Source organism: Carcharhinus amblyrhynchos, chromosome 4, assembly GCF_965287045.1.
Source record: "Carcharhinus amblyrhynchos chromosome 4, sCarAmb.v2.hapA, whole genome shotgun sequence".
NCBI lineage: Eukaryota > Metazoa > Chordata > Chondrichthyes > Carcharhiniformes > Carcharhinidae > Carcharhinus > Carcharhinus amblyrhynchos.
This window is the reverse complement of record NC_137327.1, coordinates 32,850,916-32,876,418: the sequence shown is the minus strand read 5'-3', so window position 1 is coordinate 32,876,418 and position 25,503 is coordinate 32,850,916. Positions and strand designations below refer to the sequence as shown.

The 25,503-nt window shown below is 39.7% G+C and overlaps 2 protein-coding genes across 3 annotated transcripts in view; one reads left to right on the top strand and one right to left on the bottom strand.

Annotated features, from left to right (window-relative positions):
- orc6 (origin recognition complex, subunit 6) overlaps positions 1-4,179 on the bottom strand; it is a 35,913-nt gene extending 31,734 nt beyond the window's left edge. For both annotated transcript variants that reach the window (XM_080188101.1, XM_080188100.1), the window contains exon 1: positions 4,022-4,179. In XM_080188101.1, the coding sequence (XP_080044227.1) occupies positions 4,022-4,086 (65 nt within the window). In that variant the 5' untranslated portion in view covers positions 4,087-4,179. The remainder of the gene's footprint in view (positions 1-4,021) is intronic.
- Positions 4,180-4,421: 242 nt separating this feature from the next.
- Positions 4,422-25,503, top strand: part of vps35 (VPS35 retromer complex component) — a 57,590-nt gene continuing 36,508 nt past the window's right edge. Inside the window, exons 1-3 of the mRNA XM_080186945.1 lie at positions 4,422-4,525; positions 12,199-12,297; positions 21,860-21,956. Of these exons, the coding sequence (XP_080043071.1) occupies positions 4,523-4,525; positions 12,199-12,297; positions 21,860-21,956 (199 nt within the window). The 5' untranslated portion in view covers positions 4,422-4,522. The remainder of the gene's footprint in view (positions 4,526-12,198; positions 12,298-21,859; positions 21,957-25,503) is intronic.

The window sequence follows — 25,503 nt, the reverse complement described above, 5'->3', positions numbered from 1 at the left end:
TAACTTCTCTGCATTGTGACTGTAAGGATGTTGCTTTATGAGTAATGCATCCACTACATTATCATCAGGTATGGCCAAAGATATTTTCCCTAACCTGGTCATACAAATCAATTGGTGAGTTTATAATAGGTTTTACAAATCATCCGGAAATTTTCTGGAAGACAACTTAATATTACTCTAAATATTTAAGCGCATCTGTCTTATCCAATCTGATTACAGGAGGGTCAACTTCAGAATTTTCGACTTCTGATTCTTTCTCAGTGTTCTGATGTTTTGTTTCACACCCTACATCTTTCACCACTTCGAATCTACTGCTATCCTGACCATCATCTCTGTTATAACATTGCTTTAACACATTAATGCAAAACACTTGATGACCATTCCTCCTGTCTGCAGGTTACATTATGTTGTTAACATCATCGAGTTTATGTTTGATTTGATACGGTCCACGGACCTAGCTTTTAATGGTTTGCCAGAGACATAAAATTAGCACCTTGTCTCGAGGGACAAAATTTAAAACTCTAGCTTTTATTGTTTGTTGAACGATTATCAAATGCTCTTTGGCCAACTCACACACTTTGGTTAATCTTTCCCAGAAATTCGACACACAAGTCAAAATGGTCAGAGCTTTGGTTAATAAATTGTTATTCAATTAAGAGATCCTCCCATCTCATGCCCTATATCAGTTCTAAAGGACTGCATTCGGTTGACTATTGCCCCCAATCAGTAAAAATGGAATTTCTTTATCCCAATCATTAGGAATTTCCTGAGGATAGGTTCTAACTACGTTCCTTGAAAGTTTGATCATTTATTTTTCATGCTCATTGTGATTTTGGATGATGAGTTTAAGACTTAAATTGTTTTATTTCCAAACTGTTTTGTATTTCCGAATATTTCTACATAAAATTTGAGTCTTAATCGGAATATATTTCCTTAGGTAATCCACATTTTGTAAAATATTGAACTAACTTTTCCACTACCACTTTTGATGTAATTTTTCCCAAAGCACTGCCTCAGGAAATCTTGTCAAAACATCTATAATTGTTAAAAAGATAGCAATTCCCACTTCTAGTCTTAGGTAAAGTCCTACACAATCTATAAGACGACTGATAATTGGTTCTTCAAAAGCTGGTATCAGAATTAAGGGTGCAGGTTTAATAGATGATTGGGGTTTCTGCACTATGAATGACATGTCTGGCAGAATTTAATCCCATCTTTATGCAATACTGGCCAATAAAAATCTTCTAATATTTTAGCCTGTGTTTTTCTAATACCCAAATGAGCTGCCATTGGAACTTTGTGAGCCTTTCATAAAATTTCAGAACTACCACTTGATTAACGATGGGCCACTCATTTCTGGTATTTGAGGTGGCTTCCATTTTTCCATTAGCACTTCGTGTTTTAAATAATAATGCTCGTGTGTTAGTTCTGATTCAGGCTGGGAGTAGGCTGTTTGATACTCAGGATCAGCCTCTTGCATTTCTAATAAAGAAGATGAGCTAAACATGTCATTCTCATTAACTTTAATTTCAAGTTTTTGAAAATTTTGTCAGATAATTGAAATTCTGTCTTTTTTTGGTATAGATTTGTTTCTGGAATAGTATGTGCAGTTTTGGTATCCTTATCTGCAAAAAGATGCCCTTGCTATAGAGGGAGAATAGCAAAGGTTTACCAACCTGATTCCTGGGTTAGCAGATATGTCATATGAGGAGAAACTAAGTCAGTTAAGATTATATTATATTCAGATTAAGATTATATGCCCGTTGAAGTGGTGGAGGCTGCCTTGCTAAATATTTTTAAGAAGCGGGTTGATAGGTTTTTGATAAGAGAGGGGATTAAGGGTTATGGGGAGAGGGCGGGAAAGTGGAACTGAGCCACGACAGATCAGCCATGATCTTATTGAATGGCGGGGCAGGCTCGAAGGGCCAGATGGCCTACTCCTGCTCCTATTTCTTATGTTCTTATATTCACTAGAGTTAGAAGAATGAGGGGATTTCATAGAAACTTATAGAATTCTAACAGGGTTAGACAGGGTAGATTCAGAAAGGATACTCCCAATGGTGGTGGAGTCCAGAACTAGGGTCATAGCTTGAGGATAAGGGATAAACATTGTAGAACTGAGGTGACAAGAATTACTTCACCCAGTGGGTGGTGAATATGTGGAATTCACTACCACGAAAAGGTAGTTTAGGTCAAAATGTTGTCTGATTTCAAGAAATTAGAAAGGAATCAAGGAAAGCTAAAGGAATCAAAGGGTGGGGGGAGGGAGGGCATCAGGATATTGAATTTGATGATCAGCCATGATCAAAATGAATGGTGGAGCAGACTCAAAGGGCCAAATAGCTTACTCCTGCTTCGAGTTTCTATGTTTCCCTTTCAGTATGTTTTTTGGGCCGGAGATCAAGTCACAACAGTCAGGAAACAACTACCTGTTGTGTCTCAGATTCTTTCACTTTCATTGCTTGTTCGAACACACTGTGAAGTTAACATATCTCAGCTTACCTTATTATTCCCCAAGATAAAATCAAATCCTGCTATGGAAATTTGATGCACTACTCCAACTGCAACCTCTCTAGTTACTAAATCGCTTTTTAATCCAACTCGATATAATGGATATTGAGTTTCCGTTATATGTGGCTACCTCCAATTAATTTTTTTCCCTTCATTAGCCTACCTAGAAGACAAATTGTCTCATTAACCACCAATGACTGACTTGCTTAAGCATCTCTCTATATTATCTTTTTTCATTTGTGCCCTTTCTGATCATTATGTTTTCTGTGTCACTGCCTATGGCTTCTTCAGGGGTACAGACCAGTTCATGTTAGGCTTCTCTGCTAGTCCCAAAGCCTGCTCAACTTATGACACCAGTTCTGCCACTTTTCTGCTTGATCCCTTCCACCTGTTTAAAGCGCTCTGGTAAGGATAGGATTTTCTACATGACATTGACTAACTCTCAGCATATTTTGTGATCACTGATGACATGGAGTACCTACTTGCTCTTCAAAGAGTCATACAGACTTCAAGTATCAACTCCATTTTTCTCTCCACAGATGCTGCCAGATCTGCTGAGTTTTTCCAACATTTTCTGTTTTTATTTAAATTAGTCATCAATTCAAGTACACCCACTGACAGCCTTGGTAATTTTGATTTGGCACAACCTTTTGCAAACCATTGAGTAATCATGGGAAAAGAAGATAAACACAATCTCAACAAGGTGCACTCCATGAACCACCACGTATGTGTGGACATACTGTCAGTTAAAGAATCTGATTGAGTTGCGTCAACAAGGATACCAATCACAGAATTCCTACAGTGCAGATTGAGGACACTCAGCCCAAAGTTCCAATGACTCTCCAAAAGAGCATCCTACCCAGATCCTCCCCTCTGCCCCACACATCTACCATGACTAATTCACCTGACCTGCACACTCTTGGGATACTAAAGGGCAATTTAGCAAGGCTAGTCCACCTAACCTGCACATCTTTGGACTGTGGAGGAAACCGGAACACCCAAAAGAACCCTACAGAAACACAGGGAAAACATGCAAACTCGAGTGTTAGAATGAACCTGGTTTCCTGGCCCTGTGATGTAGCAGTGTTCACCACTGTCACCATGCCATCCCAATAATAAACCAGCTGTCACCCTGACCCGAAACACTGGCTCTGTTTTCTCTCCACAGATGCTGTCAGACCTGATGAAAATTTCCAGTATTCCAGTTTTTATTTCAGATGTCAGCATCGATAGTATTTCGCCTTCACCAATAATAAACCAAACTGACTCTTCTACTCTGCAGTCATACTGAGCCCGAAACAGATGCTACCATTTTAATTTTAATTTCGGATTTGCAACATCCGCGGTATTTTGATTTTGACGGGCAGCAGGAGGCCGGGTTTAATACTCACATCCCGGGGAGAGGTCTAGCCGGGGGAGGAGGGGGGGCGGCGGAGGGAAAGAGCATGACGGCAAGGCTCCAAAGCAGAGGCTTGACAGGAGTTACCAGGCCAGCTTCCCTCACACTCACCGGATAACTTTCCTTGATTCGATCCTGAGTTTAACAGACAGCCTCGCGACGACCTCGCGGTCCATTTTCAAATCACAGCGCGCGCTAAACGCCGCTTAACGCTCCAAACACCGCGCGCTCGCTAGGACTCATGCGCCTGATCCCGCTCACATTCAGCAGCTAGCATTGGCGAGCGGACCGAAGCCACGCCGGCCGCTGATTGAACAGTTTGCATGGCAATCATTCAGCCAGCTGCCTTCATTGGTTCAAAACCGCTGCCTCCAGAACGTCTTGCTCAGGTCATCCAATCAGAGCCGCGGTTAGTTTTCCCGCCCCCAATTCTGCTGACGCATGGACAGTGAGCCGCCTGTGTTTGGTCCGTCCGGCCTTCAATCAGGCGAGGTGGTGGAGCGTGTGGCGAGGGCGCTCGGTTAATTATTCAGGTTGTTGAAGGAGGGGGAGGGTTGAGTGAGCCGTCAGGTGACCTCAGGGCCGTGATCGCTGGATTGAGCCACGATAATCATGGTGAGTGTTGTCTGCATCTCGGGATTTTGGAACCGGGTTTCACTCGGTCTTTCACCAACACGGCATCCCATCCCACCCCCCGCCCCATCCCCCGCTGCTGGGAGCGGCGGCGCTGGTGGTCAGATTTCGGCCTTACACAGACACAGACACATACAGAGAGAGCGAGTGTTGTGAATGGGCGTTGTTAGGCTTGGCTTTGGCCTGCTGCAGGGACAGCCTGATTTCCCCCTGACAGAAGCTGGTGATGGGTGGCGGGGGAAGCTGGTCATCGTTGTATCGAAGGTTTATAGATGAGGAAGGGGAGATTTGAGTGCAGAGAGACAGTTTTCAAAGGCCTCAGCGGCGGAGATATTGAAGGCCTGGAGGTTGTGACTGTCTTATTTCTTGTTTTAATGTCGAATCTCTAAAGAGGAATTTTGTTTTTAGTTTAATTTTTACGGGATATCACTTATGCAGTTTTCGTTTCTCCTCCCTTCAGATCCAATAAATTCGTCAACAATTATAACGAGTTTTGTTGAGAAAGTGACCTGCAAATCGTCTTCACTCATCAAAAATGTCTCCTTCCCCGCCCCAGTTCACGACAACATGTAATTCGGCACAGTGTTGAGTCAGAGTGCAATGGATCCAAAATGATCAATTACTTTATTTTAACTTGTATCCATTCGGTCTGTCCATTGATGTGAGTCATTGGCACAACTGCGTAAAGCTGTCTTGATTGCTGATGAGTCTTATCACATGAGTACTGTGCCACTTCTAGCAAGTGATCAAAGCCAGCTACAAACTAATAGTACCCATTGAGCCCATCACATTGGGATGATTTTGTAATGAGGTGATTAACATCTCCCATTTTCCTATTGTTTTTATATGCGTATTTAGAATGTAAGTGTACACAAGAATGCTTGTTCAGATTTGAGTATAATCTAACAGATAGATACAGGAGTAGACTGTACAGCTCTTTGAGATGTTCTGTAACTCATTGTGATCATAGCTGGTCTTCTGCCTCAAACCTGCTTTATTGCCCTCTCTCCATAAACATATAATAGTCACAGAGGATAGTGTATTTCTGACTCAGTCTCATACAATTCAACAGAGCATTCAACAATGGATGTGATCAATAGAAAATTATGCTAGATCTGACCTACGTTGAAAGCTGAATATTCAGTTTGTCTTGCAAATCACAGAATTGTTACGGCACAGAAGGTGACCAACTGACTGACTCTCAAAGTTTATTTCTTAATGTCACAAGTAGGGTAACACTGCAATGAAGTTATGGTAAAAATCCAAGCGAGCATCAAGACTTTGCCTTCCCCATCCCCTACACTTTGTCTCTGTTCAAGTAATCACCTACTGCCCTCTTGAATGCTTCAATTGAACCAGTCTCCACCACATTTGCAGACTGTGCGCTCTAGACCCAAACAACTCATTGTGTGGAAAAGTTTTTTTTTGTGTCTCATTTGCTTCTTTTACAAATCACTTTAAACCTATGATGTGTTCTTAATCTATTTATAAGCAGGAATAGTTTCTCACTGTCCCTTGTGTCCAGCTATCCTCGTGGCTTTGAATAGGTCTATCAAATCTCTCTTTGGCTGCCACCTTCTCTCCATGGAGAACAGTTATAACCTCTCCAATCTATCCTCATAACTGAGGTTTCTCATCCCTGGAACTGTTCTTGTAAGCCTCTGGGGCATCCTCTCCAGTATGTTCTCATCTTTCCTGTAGTGTAACGCTGAAAACTATACAAAATATTCCAGCTGAGGACAAGCTACTGTCTTGTATAAGTTCAGCATAACTGCCTTGCTCTTATATTGTGTGCCCCTATTAATAAACACTAGATACCACATACTTTATTCACTGCTGTCTCTGTACTGCCACCTTAATTGATCTATGCACATAGACACCCAGGTCCCTCTGCATCCCTTTAAGAATTTTACCCCTGATTTTCTTTTGTTTCTATGTTCTTAACAAAATGCAACATCTTACTCTTTTCTGCAATTAACTTTATCTGCCATCTATCTACCTACTGCTCCAACTTATCTGTTCCTTTGAAGGTCTGCACTGTCCTTTTCACAGTTAATAGGACTTCCAAATTCTATCATCCACAAACATTGAAATTATCCCTTGCACACCAAGATTTAGGTCATTAATAGATATCAGGAAAGCAAGATCCCAATACCGATCCCTGGGGAACACCATTACAAACCTTCTTCCAGCGTGAAAATCCTATTCAGCCAATTTTATATCCTCATGGCTACTGTCCATTTTATTCCTTGAGTGTTATAATTTATTCTCAAGCATTTCATTTCTATCAATCATAACAAGCATTTTATCTGTCACGTTTCAGGTATTGTCATTGGTGCATGTTGGTACTACAAACTTGAAAGCAAGCATTACTTCCTTAAAAAATTGAGTGCGTGTGTTCTGAGGTTATAATGCTGATTTGGAAGGTTTTTGATATGATTTAGAGAAAAACTGTCCCTTGTTTGCATGATCTTGGGCTGTGAGATTGACTGCAACCAGAGCACCTGCGCTTTATCATTGTTTATTCTCATTATTTCATAAAGGTTTGCTTAAATATATAGTAGTGATGGAAGCAGTAATTTTAGAAGAAGTGGTCGCAGCACAGTTTTTCTGTCTTTAGACAAAATCTAAGTTACTTTCTTCCTATATTCTTTAGCCTTTTTCTTGCATTCCTACTATAAACAATCTGCACAGCATCTCATTACAGATTTTTTTTTAAAGCAGTGTTCTACCTGAATGCTGGATGCTTTGGCCTAATGAAGGAAATCAAAAAATATTTTTTGATCCACCCTGTTCCCCCAACAATGAACCTTTGTTTAAAATTTGTGGTTTTATTCTTAAAACAGAAGCTACTGTAACATATTCTCCATTGCTCTTCATACAATTCCTGTAAATTATCCTACTTACATCAATCAGTGTCCACACTTGAATTTACTGTCCATACTTGAATTTCTGTTACATTTCAAAGTAGTAAGAAGGAGCACTACTGCTTGGAGCCAGAATTTCTGCAGCCTCTTTGACCTGGATGAATTCAATATTAGACATTTTAACTCCAAAGAGATATTACATAAGAACATAAGAAATAGGAGCAGGAGTAGGCCAACTAGCCCTTCGAGCCTGCCAGACCAAACCAAATAATATGTTGTGTTTTGTGTCGCTTGTTCTTGTCTTTAGGAAATTACGCATCATCAGACATATCAGCAGTGTCAAAAATCAACGGCCCTTTTTTTTTATCGCCCGCTCAAAATTTAAACATCTAATGTAAGAGTCTGCATTTGTAACTCTGTCAAGCTAAATGTTGGATGGAATCTGCTCAAACTGAAGACTTATTAGACTCATTCTTGTTTTGTTCTATTATTTCTTCAGTCAAAAACCCTGAACTCTTAGGTTAACCTATATTGCAGTGAGAATAAATGGGCCTTTTTCCAAGTGACAGGCAGTGACTAGTGGGATACTGCAAGGATCAGTGCTTGGGCCTTATATAAATGACCTGGATGAGGGAAGCAAATGTAACATTAGCAAGTTTGCTGATGACACAACTGGGTGGGATTGTGAGTTGCAAGGAGGGCGCGAGAAGACTTCAAGATGATTTAGACAAGCGAGTGAGCAAACACTTGGCAGATGCAGCACAATGTTGCTAATTGTGAAGTTATACATTTAGTGTAGAAAAACAGAAAGGAAGAGTGTTACTCAAATAATATATTGGGAAGTGTGAATGTACGAAGGGATCTGGGTGTCCTTGTGCACCAGTCAATGAAAATGAAAAAGCAGGTGCAGCAAGCAATTAGGAAGGCAAAAGGTATGTTGGCTTTCATTGCAAGAGGATTTACGTTCAGAAGTAAGGATGTCTTACTGACGTTATACAGGGCCGTAGTGAAACCACACCTGAAGTATTGTATGCAGTTTTGATCTTCCCACCTCAGAAATGATACACGTGTCATAGAGAGTGCAGCATGTATTTGGGTTAGGGGGATTGTCCTAATGAGGTGATATTGGTTCTGGACCATTCAAGTATGGACAGTAAATTCAAGTGTGGACACTGATGCAAGTAGGATAATTTATAGAAATTGTATGAAGTGCAATGGAGAATATGTTACAGCAGCTTCTGTTTAAAGAATAAAACCACAAATTTTAAACAAAGGTTCATTGTTGGGGGAACAGGGTGGATCAAAAAATACTAGATGCAGGGAGGATGTTTTCCCTGGTAGAGGAATCTAGAACAAAGAGGATGCATTTGAGTGATATTTAATCCATTAATTTTACTTGCCCCTCAGCCTGTAAAATTTTAAGTGCTCGCAGTTGGCATATTACAAATGTGGATTTGAAGCTTGCATTTTCAAGAAAATCGACCTGCATTTCACACACAGCTCTCAAAGTAGAAAATCACAAATTGGCAAAAATGATCACTGGGCCAAAGTGGTGGTAATAGGAGAAGTGAAAAAAACTTGGTTGAGGTGGATTTTAAGGAGAGCTGTAATGGAGGGAGGCAGAGAGGCCTCCAGTGGGATAGACCTAGGTGGCTGAAAGCGCAGCCATTAAAGGAATAGGATTGCACAAGCAATTTGAATCAAAGCACGGAGTTTTGGGTGGGGTTGTAGGTTAGAGGTAGGGATGGACAGAGCCATGAAGGGATTTAAACTCAGGCATGAATATTTTAAGTTGTGCCACCTATCACCATTATAGGTGAGCGATGTTGGATTTGAAAGTTTATAACAGGGATTAACTCAGCTGACTGGCCGGGGAAGTATTGAATTGATAAATACATAGATGACAATTTCATTAATAGGCCATCTGAGGTAAGGATGGATGCAGACATAAAAGTAGGTCTTTGTGATGGGGAGAATATGGAAGTTAAAGTCAGATAGGATACCAGTGTTGCAAATTGTCTCATTTCAGGCTCTGAGTGGTAAGGGAGTGTTGGCATGGGTGACGGAGGGCCTCAAAGAATGATTTAAGTGTTTCCGATGTTCAGCTCAAGGAAATTGGAACTGTTTGAAAAGTAACGTGACAGCACAGATAATATGGCGGAGGGGTCAGAGCAGTGGTGGTTAGGTCATCAGCATACATCTGGAAGTTGATCCCATTTCTGCAGAAGGTTTTGCAGAGAAGTTGAGATGGGTGGAGGAAGAGTAGGGTGTGGTGGTAGTTTATTCGAGGGGTGCTCTGCTGATAAAGACATTAGGACAGGCAAAGAGGCCTTTCCAACAAATGGTCTGGCTATTGATTTAGTAGGTAAGAAAGAGTGAGGACAATCCAACAGACATTGGAGGAATCCGGTATGACTGACCACGTCAAATGACAGTAGGAAGTCTCACAACACCAGGTTAAAGTCCAGCCCGTTTATTTGATAAACGCACAACCTTTCAGAAACGCTGCTCCTTCGTCAGGTGTGTGGACGGTTCTGATCAAAGAAGGGCGTATGTCCAATGCCGGCATCTCCAAATCATTTCAAATGGTGCAGAGAGGACATGGAGAAACAATATAATCATGGTTACTGTCAGTGTTGTTTGTGACTTTGGTTACGACCATTTCAGTGCTGCAGCAGGGGTGCAATCCTTTTTTATTCATCTGTCGGACATGGGTGTCACCGGCTGGCCAGCATTTATTGCCCATCCCTGGTTGTCCTTGAGGAAGTGGTGGTAGTGTGTTCCTGAAATGTTGCAGTCCTTAGAGATTTACAGCAAAGAAAACTCAAATTTTGGAGCACATCCAGAGATGTTGGAAAGAGAAGGGAGTTTGGGGATGGAGTGGTATTTTAGAAGATCGCAGGGTGGATTTTTGTGAGGTGTTCATGGTGGTAGTTTTGAAAGGGAAGGGGATATTGCCCATATAAAGGGAAACATTCGCAGGATTACCTAGCATGAAGACCAAGAAGGCAGGTTGGATGATCAGTTCAGTGGGAATAGGGGTTTAATGGAGTAGAAATTAAATAGATTAGATGAGCTTAAAGGGCATGAGGGAAATTTGGAGTGAAACTAGGGTTGCAAGTTTAGGATTGGGCAAATGTGGTTGGCTTTGACAAATGAAAAGAAAGAGACATCTGAATGGATGGCTTCAAACTTGCTGAGAAGATCCTTGCACCTGGTTAGAGAATAAGAGTTTAAGGAGATGGTTGATGGTGGGTAAAAGAAGCCAGGGATTTGCTCCACAGTATGATAGGTAGCAGGGTTTAATTTTTTGCAGAGGAGAGTGAAACATTAACTCCTAACTCTCCAAAGCCTGTCCACCATCCACAGGGCACAATCCAGGAGTGTGGAATATTTTCCACTTGCCTGGATCAATGCCGTTCCAATAACACCTGAAGTTGATACCATCCAGGGCAAAGCAGCTCACTTGATTGACACCCAATTCATTTATTCCCTCCACCATTGAAGCACAGTGGCAGCAGTGTACCACCTGTAAAATGCACTGCAAGAACTCAGCAAGTCTACTCAGACTGCACCTTTGAAACCCTTCGACATAAAGAATGACAAAGGCACATGTGAACAAACCACCTGGATGTTCCCCTCCAATCCACCTATCCCACCCTGATTTGGAAATTGCCAGTTCTTCACTGTTAGGTCGAAATCTTGCAACTTCCCCTCTAACAACTGTGGGTATATCTACACCACATGGACGACGTTCGTTCAAGAAGGCAGCTCACCACCATCTTCTCCAGGCATTAAAGGAACGAGCAATAAATGCTGGTCTAGTCAGCGACATCCAAACCCCAAGAATGATTTTAAAGAAACATGTATCAAAAAAGACTTTTATTTATTCTTCTGATTGCCTTTTCTAAATATGACCTTATGAATATGCCATGTTATTCACAATTCATTGTTCTTGGTACTAATGTGCCACAGTAGAAATTTGCAGCACACTGAATGTCTATTTGGACAGTTTGCCTGGTGTAGCTCTTTGAAAATGAAATGCTTCTTCTCACAACTCTGCCTTTTGACTGCAATCCTGTAAGTTCCTCATCTTTGATTACTTGTCCAATTCCTTTCTAAAATGTATAGAATTTGTTTCTGTCATCTTTTTTCTGGTGTTGCTTGCTGTTCCCTATATTTAGTTGCTCAGAATTCACACCAACCTTTGTGCAGCAACGTATGGTTATTTTGAATTTAATACTTTGCAGGGGATCTGGAGTTTTGTGTACAGGACAAGCAACTGTTGTTTCTTGAACCAGATAGATTTAAGAATCCCTACTGAGGCATGCAGAGCCAAAACCCATATAATCAATTACAAAAGTGATGAGACAAATGAAAAGTGACTTTTAATATTTAAAAGGTTTCTAACAATTACAATCTGACGGAATGAGACTCCACATATGCCAGAGATAGCTGACTTTAATTAAGAGTTATGTTGTAAAAAATTAACTTGCGCCTCAGTGGACATTTTTTGGTGATTTTAGTCAATAAATCCATAAGATTTGATACCAGTGTGTCTGTTGAAAATATTTTATAACATTGACTTTTAAAATTTTAAAATGATAGATTTTTAAACATTCTTTGTTCATCTGTTACAATAACTAGAGGTGTTTGCTATGCTCTCATCTCAGAGGGGACTCTTGGAACATATTTGGAAAGTAGCAATTGCAAAGGGAAGCATATTATTCCACCCAACCAGTCCTCCAAGTAAATACCGTTCATCTTAAATATTTATTTTTTTTTTAGCCGACAACTCAACAGTCACCTCAGGATGAGCAGGAAAAGCTTCTTGATGAAGCTGTTCAGACTGTGAAGGTCCAGTCGTTCCAAATGAAGCGATGTTTGGTAAGAATTCTGCGGTGTAACTTGTACAATAATAAATGTTGTTGCAAGATGAGAAAAGAAAATATGTGGCCTTGCCCAATTGCTCACTGTTTATCCAAAGTATAGGTATACCAAGCAAAGCAGTAATTTCTGCGGAGTTAGCTGGTCTCAGTTGAGTTGACAGTACTACATTATAATTGACATTAATGTCTGGCCAGCTTTCTCTGACATAATCTATTCTTCAAAGTCTGATTATCTAGTGACTCCACTGCAGATATTTGAGGCTAGTGTCAAGCCCAATAATTACCAAATTTGATGCATTTGAATCTTCTCCCAAAATTCAGTGAGAATTATGCAAGAGATTATGAAGTGCTGTCTAAGCTCTGTTCATGTCTGTGGACTCAACACAATGGAATGCAAAGAAAACTTCAGGCTTCATTTCTTTCACAAACTATACAATTCATTTAAAAGAAAATCTTCACAGATCTATCTACTTTTGAAATGCTTTATCTACATGAAGTATGAACAAAGATTGAAAAAATTTAACATTCCATTGTATAGCATGAATTAGTTTCAGATTTTATTACTCAGATCTATTCTTGGCTAATTGTGTAAATGTTATGTTGAATCACTGGCTGTAATTAAAAATAAACTTCATTTTATAGGTCAATTTAATAAGATATCTTAAATCTTGGGTATGTTTTTAATCTAAAAAAAATTGGTGACAGAGTGAGCTGATTAATTTGCATACGCTAGTGATTAATGCATAAGTTTCACTGTAATGGAGCAAAGAAATCAGAATGGCTGCAGCACTAGAGAAGACCATTGGGCCTGTCATGTCTGTGTGGGCTCCCTGCAAAAGCTCAGCTCAATTAGTCTCACTCCCTCACCTTTTACCTGGAAGCCTGAATTTTTTCCTCTTTAGGAAAAGGGAATTATCCAATTTCCTTTTGAAAGTTGATATTGAATCTGCCTCTACACTCTTCAGGCGATGCATTCCAAATCCAAACCACTTGCTATGTAGCCACATTTTTCCTCATGTTGTTTTCAGCAGTTTTGCCAGTCACTTCAAATCAGTAATCCAGTTTCTCAACTCATCTGCTAATGGGAGCTCGTTATCTACTCTGTCCTAACCTCTTGTGATTTTTGAGCACCTCTATAAAATCTCTCAACCTTTCTTCTCTCAGGAGAATATCTCAAGCTTCTCAAATCTGTTCACGTAACTGAAGGCCCTCATCCCTGGAACCATTCTAATAAATCTTATCTATGTTCTCTAATGCCTCACACACTTCCAGTATGGTTTCCAGAATTAGACTCTTGTTGAGGCCAAACCAGTGTTTATAAAAGTTCACCAGTTTAATTGAAACTTATTGGCTTCACAGAACAAGATCCTTTACTCGAAATTCAGCAAAACAGAACCTGATGAAGGATAACATCATTCAGGAACTCTGAGATCAGTATCCTATTGTATAAGTGAAATTATTGAACAGAATAATTGAATTGAGTGCTTCGGTTAATGCAATTTTTGGCGTGGGTAAAAGCCAATGTACTTTATATCAATTGTTTAAATGATTCTTCTTTCCATCCTCTATTTGGATGGTCATGCCTGGGAGCAACTTTGAAGATATGATTGCTTTTCTTGTGGCTGTTGTCCAGGTGTGAGATCTTGCTATTTCTGGTAGTTCTAAAGGGATATAATCTCTTTTGAATGAAAATTAATATTTTTGTAATGGATAATGCAGAAAGAAATGTTCTTCAATAAACAAGCATATCACAGTTTCACTTTAATTGAGTCCTCAGTTCCATTTGTCTTATTTATCACTATCCTGTAATTTCTAATTGGCATTACGTTACTCTTTCCTCTACAAATTTTTTGGAATGAAGATCCTCAATAGCATTAGTGTGGCTATTGTTGACACACTGAGAAGAACAAGAGAACAGCTCTTGCATTGACCAGATCTTTACATAATACCATCCAGAAAAGCAAATGATTAGTTCTCAGTGGTGCTGAACTAAATGGAGCCTTTTAATATGCCAGTGTAAGTTTTTTTTTGAGTCTGTGAATTCTGTGGTTACATTCTATAATGTTAGGAAATAACCTATTTGTATTGTGTTAGAACTAATTTAATTTTGTTTCTGTATTTATGTACTAAGGGTTAAAAAATCAGTTTAGCTTCTTGTTAAATATAGCTGCTGGCAAGTTTTTGGCTTTTAGTTTCACCTTAAACCTTGCCCGATTTGTAATTAGGAGCTTACAATGTAAAGATGATTGCAGGGTTTTTTCAAAAAACTAAGCTGTTGAATAGTACCAGAGGCCTATACTGAAAAGCAGAAGCATTTCAATTCAGCTGGAACCTGTAGCCAAGGAGCAAGAAGCTTTCCACAGAAATTGTCACTATAGGCAGGACAGTAGAGGGACATAAGCAAGTCTGAGAAGTTGAAGAACAGTCAGAAATTGAGGGATGTGACTTCCAGGAAGTTAGGAACCAAGAACAGAAATCAGGTGAAGGTAGATTTTTTTTTTCAGCAAAGTCTGAAACGGAGAAGGAGGCTCCCAGTTAAAGACCAAGGTACAAACCTAGAAAGGTTAGCTAGTGAGAGCCCAGACGTCCAAAGTAATCCTAAGATTGGTGATACCTTAATGCAGCCTGTGAAGCAGTGGTATTATGGTGTAGCTGGGTACCTAAGAGATTGTGTGGAAACTTGAAAATATGGTGAATTAGAGCAGAGAAATACCAAAAGAAGCTGAAACCTTGATGTGGATCCAAGAGAGAGCCTTGCACGGGGGAAAATTTTGAAGTGTATCCTTCAAGAGTGGTAATTAGAAACCTTCATGTAAAAATCAGAGTTCCAGTGCGACCAGTTGGCTTGGAGTGTAACATCCACCGGAGGGAGATTTGAGAAGAAATCCACAGAAGTTTTGGGTGGCTTCAGTTTGGTTTCAGTGTACCATGTCTGACTATTTTGTCTACTGGTTTACATGGGCTGTATATTTATTGTGTGTTAGAGTACAAGTTAGATTTTGTAACTTGTGTTCTTACAAATCTGCGTGTACCTGTAAAGATGTAGCTGGGGTGAAAGAGTAGTATATTATAGTTAATATTTCTTTGATAAATGTTTTATTCTTTTGTTATAAGTTAGTTGACAGTCCTATGACTTTTCATCCACATCTCTAAACAAAAAATAAAAGCTACGATCTATTGAGCTAAAGCTCTGGGGTCTGAATATTCAGTAGTAACATCAGCTGGGATTGTAACAAAGCAGTACGTTTTATGTGAATGAAGTTTTAACAGCTCTTGTTTATATCTCAGTGGTTTGTTTGTGCTTCTGTGGTCTGGTTTGGACTCACAATCAAGTTTCAGAAATGAGCCCCTTAAGCTTGTTCCACAATTCAGTTAGATCAATCTTGGTCTTCAAAGGCCTGTAACTTCCTGACTGCCCATCATCGGATTTGGGGGTTGCCTCAATGTACCTGGGAATCCCAGTAAAGACTTACCAACTATTCAGAAAGGTTAACTTCCCAGGGACGATTGACCACCTGAAACAATTTAAATTACGAATTTCAGATTGTTCTGCCAGTTTTACACTCCGAGTTATTCAGAAGAAATAAAAGCACTTCTAATTCAGTATTGAGTCAGGAAGGTCAGGCAAGACAGACACTTTGGAATTTAAGTGCAGGTGAATCAATATGAGTCACCGTCACACTCTGAGGAAGTTGCAGCCAGAAATTTCGATTGATTGTGTAACCACAGTCATTTAGAGATGTGAGTTTCAGATTTTTATTAACTTTTTATACTGAGAAATGTTTCCCAATCTCATTCCAAATTGGCCAAACTCTAATTTAAAGATTATGCTTTATGGTTCAGGATTCCTTGGGGGATTTTCACAGTAACTTCATTGCAGTGTTAATGTAAGCTGACTTATGACACTAATAAATAAACTTAAAACCTAAACTTCAACAGAAGAAATAATTTCTATATATAAAATCAAATCTGTTATTCTAAATAGCTCAATTTGATAACCTTTCAACTTTCTAAACTTAAGGAAATGTGAGCCAATTTTATGTAACTGCGCTCATGACTTATTCTACGTGATTTTTCTCATTAACTTTATTGCAGTGTTAATGTAAGCCTGCTTGTAACTAATAAATAAAGTTTAACTTTAAACTTTTCCTTTAGGTCTGAGAGAAGGGTGCAAGTGTGCCACGGATTGTTGCATCTTTGCATCAAGCCAATTGACAAGCCCCAATCTTTCTTTCCGCAACTGCCTGGCTCCTGCAATGGCTGCCGCTTAAATGCTGCCTTCAAAATCCATTCTCTTCACAACTCGCCTTTGTTATAATTGAGAATGGAACTGTACATGATTATTGAAATAACAAAGTGTTTTCCTCCGGCCCACTAAATAACGTTGTGTTAGGGCTGCAGTTTTAGAAGAAAATTTTTGGGGATGATTGAAGGTGGTGATTGCATTTGAGTGAATGCACATGACCCTCTCCCCATGATCCAAGGAGCAAAGCATTTCAAAATATCTCTCTTGCTTTCTCTCTCTCTCTGATTTCTTGTAACTAATCTTTAGCCATGATATCCCCCAGCTTAGCAACCTTCTATTCTCCCACCAGGGGCGCAGTTGCTGATTTTGTGCTAGGCTTCCAGCCTGTCATGTTCAGCACTATCTGTATCGTCAGCACCAGTCTGGTGTTGATTGGTGCCCTGTGCTAGCTCTTTCCAAAAAGGAGACTGGCTACCAAAGATTCATCCCGTACTCTTGCAGAAACCTTCAGCGTCCTCTGGGATCCTGTGATTCAGTACCTGTGACAATGTAGGCTATATAAGGTGGCACAGGATTTTTAAAATTTGTTTTCTAAGTTGAATAAAATATTACATCTGTGTTATTGACTAATACCTATAGTGAATCTGATTTGCAGGAAAGTATTACTGTTTTATTCGTGATGCACAACTTGCGATTTGTGCAAGATGTCTTTTTAACAATCGGGGTTGGGTCATACAAAAAATACTGCAGTTGCTGGAAATTTGAAACAAAAAAACTCAAAATGCTGCCAATACTCAGGTTAGATGACATCTATGGACGGAGAGTATGGGCAAGATCAGATTGATTTTTAACTTTGAAATGGGTTGGGCATTGCGTAGAATCGACAGAATACCAAGGTGGTGAGAATTCCCCCCCACCACCACCACCACCACACCGGATAATTCACAATTATTCCATCACACATCATATTTGACAAGGCCATCCCTTGCTCAAAACTTATGTGGGAACCCGAGGGTTGCCAAATTCCTAAGGGAACATTCTCCGGAATAAAATTAGTATTGGGTGTGGGTGGTTAGTGTTGCAGGAAAAAGCTGAAAATAAACAATCTCAGATTTACAAATAGGGCATGGGTGAGCATTCCATCTCCTGGCTCAGGTAGATCAATCAGACTGGTTAAATATAAGTGTTAATAATTGTTTAGTATTGCTGATGGAGATGTGCTAGCAATTTTTTTTATCTTGCTTATGTTTTTTCTTATCTTCTGGGAGTACGGTTAATCCACCTAACCTGCACGTTTTTTGACTGTGGGAGGAAACCAGCGCATCTGGAGGAAACTCACACAAACATGGGGAGAACATGCAAATTCCTCACACAGTCTCAAGGCTGGAATCGAATCCAGTCTCTGATGCTGTGAGACAGCAGTGCTAACCACTGTGCCACCATGCTGCCCCAGTTGATTGGTTTACCTTCAGGTCTGATACTTTAGCTGGATTTATTGTTGCATTGACTGTGTTGGTTTGAATTAAACTGAAGTTCAGTCCATATGCTGATTTTTAAACTGAGCACACAGGATGAATGGCTGTGCAATGAGGAAGCACTATTGCTGAATTGTGATGCACCTGTGATTGGATACTACTATGTGACCGGCTCACTACTACATTGTGAGGTGTTTATAAGCAATTGGTTCAGCTGAAAAAAAAGTGGGTGTACTCTGGGATTGTCTCATTGAAGTGAGCCATGTTGCCAAAAATAGTTGCGAACCAAAGCTTTGAGCCAGTGAATCATTCTGGTTAACTACTCTGTACCCCTTCCAAGGGCAAAATATCTTTCTTAACATTTAATGCTCAAAGCTGAATTCTGTACACCAGTTCAGGTTTAACCCTGGCTTCCTCACTTGTATATTCTAACCTCCTTGAGATAGAATTCAGCATCCAGTAACCTCTTTTTTTTGTAGTAACTCTTGTTATTTGAGTGGCACAATGGTTAGCAATGCTGCCTCACAGCACCAGGGACCCAGGTTTCATTCCTGGCTTAGGTCACGCCTGTGCAGAGTCTGCACATTCTCCCTGTGTCTGTGGGTTTCCTCTGGGTGCTCCAGTTTCTTCTGCAATCCAAACGACATGCAGATTAGATGTATTGGCCATGCTAAATTCTTCCTCAATGTACCCGAATGGGTTCTGGAGTGGATTTTCACAATAACTTAATTGCAGTGTTAATGTAAGCCTACTTATGACTACTAAACTTCATGTACTTTAAAGCTGACCTGTTAAACTTCGCTCCTTCTTAGCACCTAGTCTCTCTCTATGAAGAAAATATTCTAAATTGTCTGGCTTGGATCCCACGTAGTTGATCTTGTAATACCCCACATTGAAATTCATCTATCATGGTTTCGTCCACTTATTTACTTCATCCAAGGTTCCCTTGCTCCAATTCTGCCTCCTAACTTGATGCTCCCTGCACATTGGATGAAGTATTAGAAATTTGTATCTCGATTTGTTAATGATAATGGTGAAAAGCTGAGGCCCAAGTACAGATCCCAGAGGGCCATCGTTGTCCAATTTCATCAGTCAGAGAATGAACCTGTTATCCCTGCACTGTCTCCTCCTGCTTCCACACCGTTACCAACTTGTGTCGTAACATTACCTTCAATTGTGTGCATTCTCCTTTTTAGAAATCTAATGTGGAATAATATGATGTTCATACATAATTTCATGTCTAACCCGTTAGTGAGCTCCTCAAAAACATTCAGTTAAGTTAATCAGACGTGATTTTCCATGATAAATCCATGTTGACTCTCTCGTCAGCTCATCCTTGACCCAGTGCTGTGTCTCAGTCTCAGTTTAAAATAATTTACCCACAACATACTTTAAATTTACATCTGTAGTTATCTTTTTTCTCTCCCATCTTAAATCTTTCACCCAAATAATCCAAACCTTTCCACTCCAGAGGTGTAATCCTTAATCTGGATACTTTTGGAAAATAACTACTGCATTTGTAACTTTCTCTCCTTTTTTCTTTAGATGGTCTGGAATGAATCACACAGGTCCTCGATACTGATATTTCTCAAATCACATTATTGTTCTTCATTTTTCATTAAGTCTTCATTTATTATCTTTATTTAATTCTGTTGGGTCTTTCCAGTCATCATTTATTTTTAGTTTCCACATGTGCCTGTAGTAATTTTTTCCTTTAGCATCACTGGAAATGGAGACAGAATCCTAATTGAATAAGTTTGTCATACTTTCATTGAACATTATAGTCTCACCTGTCACTCTTTAATAGGTATACTTTCCCCTTGTTCTCTTAACATCATTAAAAACTTTTGTGGTTAGCTTGGGTATCTGTTGCAAGCCTTTTCTCATATTCATTTCTGCAGTTCTTAATTATAGAAGGGTGATTTGAGAGCTTAGGGTAGTTTTCCTTGCCCTTTTCCTCCAGTTAAGGGTTCTATGCTCAAGATTATAAGGCATGACCAATGGCTGAACCTGCAACTTTTAATGGTGATGGTGGATGAGCTAGAAGCAGAAACAATGGCTGCTTACAGATGGAGAAGGATCCTTTGCGAAAAGGATTCATTTTGTTTGAGCACGTATGAGGAAATCACTTTTTATCCCTAGTCACATCACTCATTGAAATTGAAAGTGGGAACCTCCTACAAACAATTGACAATGTAAGACCTCAAGTTATGGGCAATGGGCAGAGGACCTGCCCTTGGGCAGATTGGCATATTTTACTTGCTTTGTATTCATTTTGTGCTTTCTATTGGATTTATGGTCTGTATTACCTAATCGCATGTGAAAATACAAATGATACATTTAAGGACTCTTCACCATTTTGTTTGTTTCTCTAAACTGGTGAAGATTTGTAATTCTAGATCATTGATGCAGGACCAACAACCCTGGACAAGCTATATTAAATAAATGACAGCTACAAGATTTTTAAAAACTATCTGGATTGCTTTAAATGGTTCTGTGATGTTTCCCCGTTTTTAATTGTTCACCTTTTCTGCTTCTCTTGGCATTTCTTTAGATTTAGATATGAAGTTCCCTTGCCTGAATGTGTCTGTACTGGTATATCGGGCTACTTTAGTTCTGATTCTTGGACTAATTTATTTCTCGATACCTTTGGGGGAGTCAGACTTCAAGTCTTTGGATATTTTAAAGATTGAGTGTCCTCATTTTTATTCCAAAGCAATACTACATTACCTGAGTAAAATCTACTTTATCATGGGCTGCAGCATAACTTTAACATTTGCAAATAAAATTTATGGATGCCACATTCTTGCTCACAAAATGGTTTTTTTCGTTTTTGCTCTTTTCCCCTCATTAAGCCACTAGCATATACCAATGTATAATTCCATCGGCACCAGTGATCCCCTGGTATCACAAATGCTTATTGGTAATGTCTGCTCTTAATGTTGGTAGGTTACTATTTGGGCCTCATAACCAAATTTGATCCTGCCATATTTTTCCAACAGAATTTGAGAAGGGGAAATCATTTTTTTTTGCTGTTTCTCACCTTGGCATGTTTTACTATTTGCATACAAAGGCTTGGAACCAGGTTTTTCCAGTTTTTAAGTTGAGTACAGGAGGAGGTCCATTACTTTTTGAGTATTTGGGAATTTTTAACAAATCTGACATTGAATTCAGAGGAAAAACTATGCCACCCAGATGAGCAAAATCTTGTGTTTCATCGTTTTAGACATACTAGAAACAGTTTGATAAGTCTATTCTGATAAATTCTGAATTCAGAGATAAAACATTTTACTTCAGATGTACTTTATTAATAATCTTGTAATGCATTAAAGTAGAGATTCTTCAGTGAACAAACTTGACTGGCAATATGGGCAAAAGTTCAATCTAAAATCTGTTCAGGCATATCATTGGTATATTCTCTCTACATATAAAATGGAAAAGAAAAAGGTGACAATTATGAAAAACTCAAAAATAATATTATCTCTGCATGATATCAATTGTAGGTGTGACTCAGACCACAAGATTCATTACGGTTTTAATTTAATGGTATCATCAGTTATAGTGATTGGAATTGCTTTCAAATTGATTTGAGATTGTTAAGTGCATTGCAATTTTGAACTTGCATAGTTAAAGAAATCTACGTTGAACTTAAATATATTGGCATATGGTTTTCAATTATAAACAATATTTTAAAATCTCTCTCACTCTAGGGACAGGTAATAGCTATAGCAAAATCTAGACATTCTCAAGCTTGTTCATTTTAATTAAAGAAAATATTTATTTTAAAAAATTATGATTCATTATTTGTTCAATTGCTGATAAATCTGTTTTATGTTAAGGACAAGAATAAATTGATGGATGCATTAAAACATGCTTCGAATATGCTTGGTGAGCTGCGGACTTCCATGCTATCGCCGAAGAGTTACTATGAACTCTGTATCCTTTCAGTACTTTGTGCCGGTAACATCTTATATTTACATGGATCCTTTAAAATACTAAAACATCACAAAGTTCTTAACAGGAATGTTATGAAGCAGAATTAGATATCAAGCCGTTGGAGGTGATACTCGGGCAGATGGCCAAAAACTTGGTCAAAGAGGTTTTAAGAAGGAGTTTCATAAAGAATGATAGAGATAAAATTTGAAGAGGTTTAGGGAGAGAATTATACAGCTTGGGCCTTCGGCAATTGAAGCATAACTGCCAGTAGTGAAACGGTTAAAATTGAGGATATTTAAGAAGCTAGAATTAGATAAGCATAGATATCTGAGGGCTGTGATGAAGGAGGAGATTGCAGAGATCAGTAAGGGGCAAATCATGTGTAAAAATGGGGGATGAGAATTTTAAAATCAATGTTTTACATGACTGGTAGACAATGTCAGTTGCAAGAGTAATAGGTAAATGGGATTTGATGCGAATAAGGTCAGAAACTGTAGTTTTTGGATAACCACAATTTTTATGGAAGGTCGAAGGTGGGAGGCCGGTCAGAAATGCATTGGAATAGTCATATCTAAAAGGAGGAACATAAGGATTTCAACAGCAGATGAGCTCAGGTAGGGACAAAGTTGTAATGTTAGGAAGAAATAGACCATCTTAGTTTTGGCCCAGCTTTTTGTTTGGAAGCTGATGTCAAGTAAAATTCCAAGATCTTGAGCAGTTTGACTTGGTCTCAAAAACAGTTGCCAGGGAGAGGCATTGGATTATGGACTAAAGATAATGGCTTCAGTCATCCAAAATTTAATTAGAGAAAAGTTCTGGATGTCAAATAAACAGGAACAAAGGATTGGAGAGCTATGGTGGTGAGGTAGAACTGGATGTCCTTGGCTTTAATGTGAAAACTAGCACTGCCTTCAGATGATATTGCTGAGGGTAGCGCATGGGTGTGGAATAGGAGGGGGCCACAGATTCTAAGCAACACTAATGTGTGGGAGTAGGAAGAGAAACCATTGCAAGTGATACTTTGGCTACAATTCATAGATAAAATGGAGCCGGATGATTGCAGTCCCACCAAGCTGGATGCCATTGGAAAGGCATTAGAGGAGAATGGCAAGGTCAACTATGTCATAGGCCATGCAGCGGTCCAAGGTGCGTGGAGAGGTTGAGAACGAGGAACATAGTTTACGTTTTTCACAGCCACATAGAATGTCATTTATGATTTTCATGAGCTGTTTAGGTACATGAAGTGGAAACTTGATTGACATTTCCAACATGGAGTTCTGGGGCAGTTGAGCATGGATTTGGAAGGCATCACTGTGTTCAAGGAGTTTTGAGGAGAAAGAGACATTAGGTTGAGGTAGTTGTTTACAAAGAGTGGGGTCAAGGATCATCTTTTTTGAAGAGAAGATTGGTAGATTAAAGGAGAAGAAAGCACCTGAAGAGAGCCATGAAGATCAGCTAACATGGGTATCAGGAGTGGAAGTTCAGTGGTCAACAATTTAGTTGAAACAGTCGAGAGAGCAGGAGTTGGGCGTCATGTATGAGATGAGCTTAAAGGCTATAAGGGGAGATGAGAGAGAAGTGAATTCAAGGCTGGGGCAAGTTTTATCCATGGGGGAATTGGCAGAGGCATATTTTTGATCTCGATGACAAAGAAGTATTGGAAGTGAGGATGGAGAAGGTGGGATAAAGCGTTTAACAAGACGGTTTGCAATAAAGAATATAACTTGCATTTCATGATGATCCAGGAACAATGGTTTTAGCAGGACCAGTCATTTATGTGGACTTGCTAGATCTGATAGTGAATGGCTGAACTAGTTGTCCACCATTTTCTTTCTTGATTGTGTCCCTCCCCTTTAAGGAAGCGGTGGTGAGGACTGTACTGGGGAAATGGCTAGGAAGTGAATTGGGTCTTGGGCATCAAGGATGGAGGTAGCTTTGTTAGCACAAGTAGCTGTAGAAATGTCATGACAGATGGAGGATCAAAGGCTAGATATTGAAACTGGTTATAAACAAAATAGAGGATAATTTTTTTCAGTGACTGACAGGAGTCATGTTGGAGCTTGGAACGGAATTAGTGGAGAGTGATATGAGAAAGTGATCTATGGTGGTTGTTTGTTTAGTTTCGTTTTTAGTGTGTATAGTGAACTTAACTAGGTGAGATCATGGGCAGCAGGGTAGCACAGTGATTAGCATTGTTGCCTCACAGTGCCATGGACCTTGGTTTGATTCTGGCCTTGGGTGACCGTCTGTATGGAATTTGCATGTTCTCCCCAAGCCCACATGAGTTCCCTTTGTGAGGTATACCTATATTAATTTACTTAGTCAATTCCCTTCTTCTATAAAAGAAATTATTGCACAGTCAGATTTAATTTAATATCCCTAAATATAATTCTAACATAACTGATGACCAGTCTAGATTGTTGAAATGAGGATTCAGTCCAGACTAGATTCTTTACCCCCATCCCATTGCAGAAGAGCCCAATTTTTCAAAGAATCTATACATTTAAGGGTAGTGCAGGGGTTAGCACTGCTGCCTCATAGTACCAAGACCTGAGTTTGATTCCTGGCTTGGGCCACTGTCTGAGCGGAGCTTGCACATTCTCCCTGCCTCTGCATGGTTTCCTCTGGGTGCTCTGGTTTCCTCCCACAGTCCAAGGATGTGCGAGTTAGGTGGATTTGACATCCTAAATTGCCTCTTATTGCCAGGGAGACTAGCTAAGGCAAATGCCTGAGGTTATGGGAACAGGGCCTGGATGAAATTGTGATCAGTGCAGACTTGATGGGCCGAATGGTCTCTTTCTGCACTGTAGGGTTCCACAATTTAATTTAAGAATTGCAGCAGTTTGATAATTCCTTTTTCCAAATATGCTCATTTAGAATTATTGATGTTTTCAGACAATTAAGTAAAGTATATCTTACACCTAGGTGTACACCTAAAATGTTTTGTATATGTAGTGACTTATAGGCCGGTTAGTTTAACGTCTGTGGTAGGTAAAATGTTAGAATCCGTCATTAAGGAGGAAATTGCGAGGCATCTTGAAGGGAATTGCTTGATAGGGCGGACGCAACACGGTTTCATTAAAGGGAAGTCGTGTCTGACAAATTTACTGGAGTTCTATGAGGATGTGTCTAGGGCAGTGGATAGAGGAGAGCCGGTGGATGTGGTCTTTCTGGATTTTCAGAAGGCGTTTGACAAGGTACGTCACAAGAGGTTATTGCAGAAGGTCAGGGGATATGGAGTTGGGGGTAGGGTGTTAGCGTGGATAGAGGATTGGTTGTCAAATAGGAGGCAGAGAGTAGGGGTCAATGGGTGCTATTCGGATTGGCGGTTGGTGACTAGTGGGGTGCCCCAGGGGTCGGTGCTGGGGCCTCAGCTATTTACCATTTATATAGATGATCTGGAGGAGGGAACCGAGTGCAGGGTGTCGAAATTTGCTGATGACACCAAGATTGGGGGAACGGCAAATTGTGCGGAGGGTGTGGAGAGTCTGCAGAAGGATCTAGATAGGCTGGGCGAATGGGCCAGGAAATGGCAAATGGAATTTAA